Source organism: Suillus paluster, assembly GCF_016628075.1.
Source record: "Suillus paluster strain FC165 chromosome Unknown EDB91scaffold_242, whole genome shotgun sequence".
In the NCBI taxonomy this organism is placed as follows: Eukaryota; Fungi; Basidiomycota; class Agaricomycetes; order Boletales; family Suillaceae; genus Suillus; species Suillus paluster.
In genome coordinates this window covers 1-3,862 of record NW_024537802.1, presented here as the reverse complement: position 1 = coordinate 3,862, position 3,862 = coordinate 1, and the positions used below count along the sequence as shown (strand labels likewise).

The following is a 3,862-nucleotide window of genomic DNA, read 5'->3' as shown; positions in this document are numbered from 1 at the left end:
GATCAAAGACACAAACCTGTGGTGGCGGTGGTCGACACAGAGCCTCAAAAACATTTTTTCCATACATATCACCGAAGTACCTTGCCAAATGAGGAACGAGTTGGCTACCTTCTGCAACGATTGGGGTGTGGGAAAGTAATGTTTGCAGTTGATCCTTACTCGAATGCATCACTTGTAGTCGGGTGGCAGCAAAATGATGTAGCACCGTGCGCACGCGATCCATTTTCGTTTTTCCTTGTGGAACAGAGAGACGAGAAACACAATCAACCAAGACACCATCCAGAAGGACCAATAAATGTTGCTCTTGAATTTCCTCGCTGTAATAGAACCATGTCGGGTAGATGTCTAGCCTTGAAGGCAGGCACTTCTCGACGGAGAGGGCATCACAAGAGGAAAGCTTGCAAAAGACAACACAATGACAGTAACTCGCATCTGCAAATTCACCTGGTGTCATAGTCAATGATTTTTGTTGGTGGCATATAGTGATACTAACACCATCATATGAAACACAACCATGAAAACTTGACCAGCGGCACTTCGAGCAACACAAAGGATGAGATTTAAGCGAAGACTTCAACCATGTACAAAAATGTTCAGATGTTTCAAAAAACACAAGATTAAATCATGGATAATAGAGTGCATCATAATAACGGGGATATTTGTTCACATCGTGGGGCTCATCGAAAGGAGGACATTGTCCTTCATCAAGGACTCGAGCCAAATGACAAGGCAACTTTGTAAAAAAAAACCCTGAACACACATAAGCTATACTGCAATGAAACAAACGAATTATACTCACATGTGCCTGCCGCAGTGCGTGCTTTTTCAGTGTATCTGCAAGTATTTGGTGGAGAAAGAAAAAGGACAGCGCGATGCTTTCCCACAACATCGACCACCGAACTAAGCAAGCGCACATTTTTCCCACACCCACGGGTCCGTTTGCAGAGAAATAGTCATTTCCTTGCGACAAAACCCTCTTCCACTAAAGTGGAGTCGGGGAATCTGGATGGAGTACGTGATCGGGAATTGTGCGCTGACCTGAAAAGCTTAATGTTGACACTCCGACAGTTTACATTTTGAAACTCAGTATCATCGCAACTTCTAAGTTGGGCACCTCTTTGGTACCAACTATATCATTCAGTCGAGTACTACCATTGACCATCGTTTATTCGCAAGATGAACCTGAAATCTATCGCCGTCCTCCTTACTGCTGTTGCCGCCCATGCAGTCGCAGGTCCCATTGAGTATGCCAGCTGTCAAACAGGTGAGGTCAACAAGCATGCCATTGTGCACGGCTGACTCGAATTCTTGACTAGGATGCAATGGCCACGCTGTTTCTTGTTATGGGGCTGCTGGATTTACATTCGGAGTGGCCCTTCCTTCAGTACCTCCTGTTCTCGCTACATGTAATACAGGCCTGGGGACATGTATGGCGGCTTGTGCAGACCTACTCTCTGAGCGAGTCCAATCATGAATATGGCAAGAAGAACGCATGTCCCTCTTGGTGATGGGACCGACGCCCGTCCCTTCCGTTTTTGCCTCGTATTGGCCTTTTCTCAGCCATGTTCTGCAATTTCGCAGTGTCATACATAATGGTTTTTCATGAACTGTATATACTAGCCCATTGATATCCCGCTTTTGTTTTCCGCAAGTGCTGTTCCTGTTCTCTGAAGTTGAAAAAATTCATAGTACCGTGTCAGATATGTGGAATCTGCAGCAGCAGCAGCGACCCCCACGAACTGGCACCATGTTCCAATAGTAAATGCCGACGGCGGCCAACCTACTTAGTACACCTATTTCTGCTTCACGAAAGCAGTCATGCACTACCTTTATGTTCGCAACGTGACCAACCAATCTATGCGAGAGTGTGGCTCCCCCTCCGCGACAGAGCTCTCCAATTGTCCGTGGTCGGACCAGAGGGTGCGCTTACCCGTGTCGATACTGCAGACTCTGGAGGAAGCAGCCTGCCGTACTCAGCGGCGGTCTCACCACGGATCAGGTAGCCATACTAGTCAATATATATCTGGTCTTTGCTGTGGTCACCACTCTCTATGCCTGTCATGCTCAAGTGAATGCTAGATTTCTTAATAAGCTAGTACAGGTCCGGAACGATCCACTACATTTATGGCATGATCCTGGACAAGGTACGTCTGGCAAGTTTTTTTTTGAATCAAATTATTGTCCTGTTGGGGTATGATACCTTTATGTGGGACGTCACTATCAGAAAGGGGGACACCCCCCACCGCATCTCCGACGCTGCAAATGTCACGGTGGTTTGACCTCCACCGGTCCGCCGTTGTCTGGCAAGCTTGCCCACCATCAGTCCAATCCTCGCCACAAAGATTGCCTACCAATGGCACATTGCCATCATTCGCCTCGCAGTGCAAGTGTGAGGCACTTGCAAGCGATCTTTGTTGTCGCTGGGTATCAGGTTCATGCAGTGTTCCTTTGATCTACCTATTCATTTTCAACCTCGCGCATAGTTTATCTGTCGTACCTGTTGACCAAAGAGCTGATGAGGTTCTAACATGCTTATGTAGCACAAATGTAGTACCTGACTTATATCAGTAACGTAGTCATCCAATACAAATTGTTTATCAATGTATTCGTTATACTTTGCATCCCCTGGCACTGGCAGCTACTGCAAGGGGCATCCTGCCGAATAACACCTTGATTTGCCTTGTTGCACTATCGGACATAAAACCATATAAGTGAATACAAGTTAAACTTGTAATATTGGCACTACATAAAATATACGACAACATTGCAACATTCGTAGCCCAATAATGCACGTTTCATCGTCCCTGTCGTGCGGGGGGTATAAACAGCATGTGTCTACTTTATTATTAATTAGCGCCTGAATGAGTGATGCTGAATAGGAGGGCAAACATTTGATTAATTGGAGAGACCAAGGAGAGACAAGTGGTCTGTGAGACCTGAAGAAGCGATGGTATTGGCGAAAGGAGCAAGGAGAGGACGAAGGGAGGAAACGGTGCCAGGAACGAGCGTGTTAATGATCTTGAGGATGGAGGTAGCGTCGTGGCCCACGTCTGCGACCGTGAAGATAACGTCCCTAAGGTCGCCGCTAATATTGCCCACAAGGACACTGCCTCCAAGGCTTCGCTGAAGCCCCTCCCCAAGCCCCTCGAGGAGACCCTAAAAGCGGAGGCTCAGCAAAAACAAAAGCTAGGTTGCATTACCGATACTTACGGTGACAACAGGAGGAAGGCTCTGAAGAAGCGAGGTAATGGTACTCAACAGAGACCTAAGGGAGTCAAGTAAGCCACCTAAGTCACCTAAGCCACCTTGGTCAGCGAGTGGCTGAATTTGAGAGATAAGACTGGTGAGTTGAATCTTGATTTGAGCAACGACAGGTGAGATATCAGCAACCGTAGCGTTCTCCGGAGTGATGTAGGCTAATAACAATCAGACATGTTGAAGCCAATGCCGAATATTGAAGACTTACTAAGCTGGTCAGTCAAGGGCTGGATCTGGGTGAAGAAAGTAGTAAAGACAGCAGCAAGCGTCTCGTCCGAAGAATTGGCAGTGATCTCCCGACCGACGCGAGGAAGATCAAGCTCCTTGTTAAGACCGGCAACATCAGACTTAACAGAGGAAAAGTCAGCGGGGACAGCAGCGCCGGGGTGCCTGGTGATAGGAGTAGCATTGGTGAAGGTGCTCAAAACAGCCGTAAGGAGGAGAATTGTGAAGGTAGTAAAAGAGCGCATTTTGTAAAGATTGTGGGGTCTGATGAGACGACAGGTGTGTTTGGAACGCGTTCACGGAAAAGAAAGATGACAAGAGGTCAATACAGACTTTCTGGGCAAGCAGTGGACTTTATAGTGCGCCTCTGCACCCCTCG

The 3,862-nt window shown here is 47.3% G+C and overlaps 1 protein-coding gene across 1 annotated transcript; it reads right to left on the bottom strand.

Moving 5' to 3' along the window:
* Window positions 1-2,678: 2,678 nt before the first annotated feature.
* EDB91DRAFT_346317 (uncharacterized protein) lies at window positions 2,679-3,862 on the bottom strand. Its single transcript, XM_041326955.1, has 4 exons — window positions 3,467-3,862; window positions 3,211-3,416; window positions 2,890-3,156; window positions 2,679-2,838 (listed from the first exon to the last, which is right to left on the bottom strand). Exons 1-3 carry the CDS (start codon window positions 3,726-3,728, stop codon window positions 2,896-2,898), a joined length of 729 nt encoding a protein of 242 aa, XP_041168883.1. The 5' UTR covers window positions 3,729-3,862; the 3' UTR covers window positions 2,679-2,838; window positions 2,890-2,895.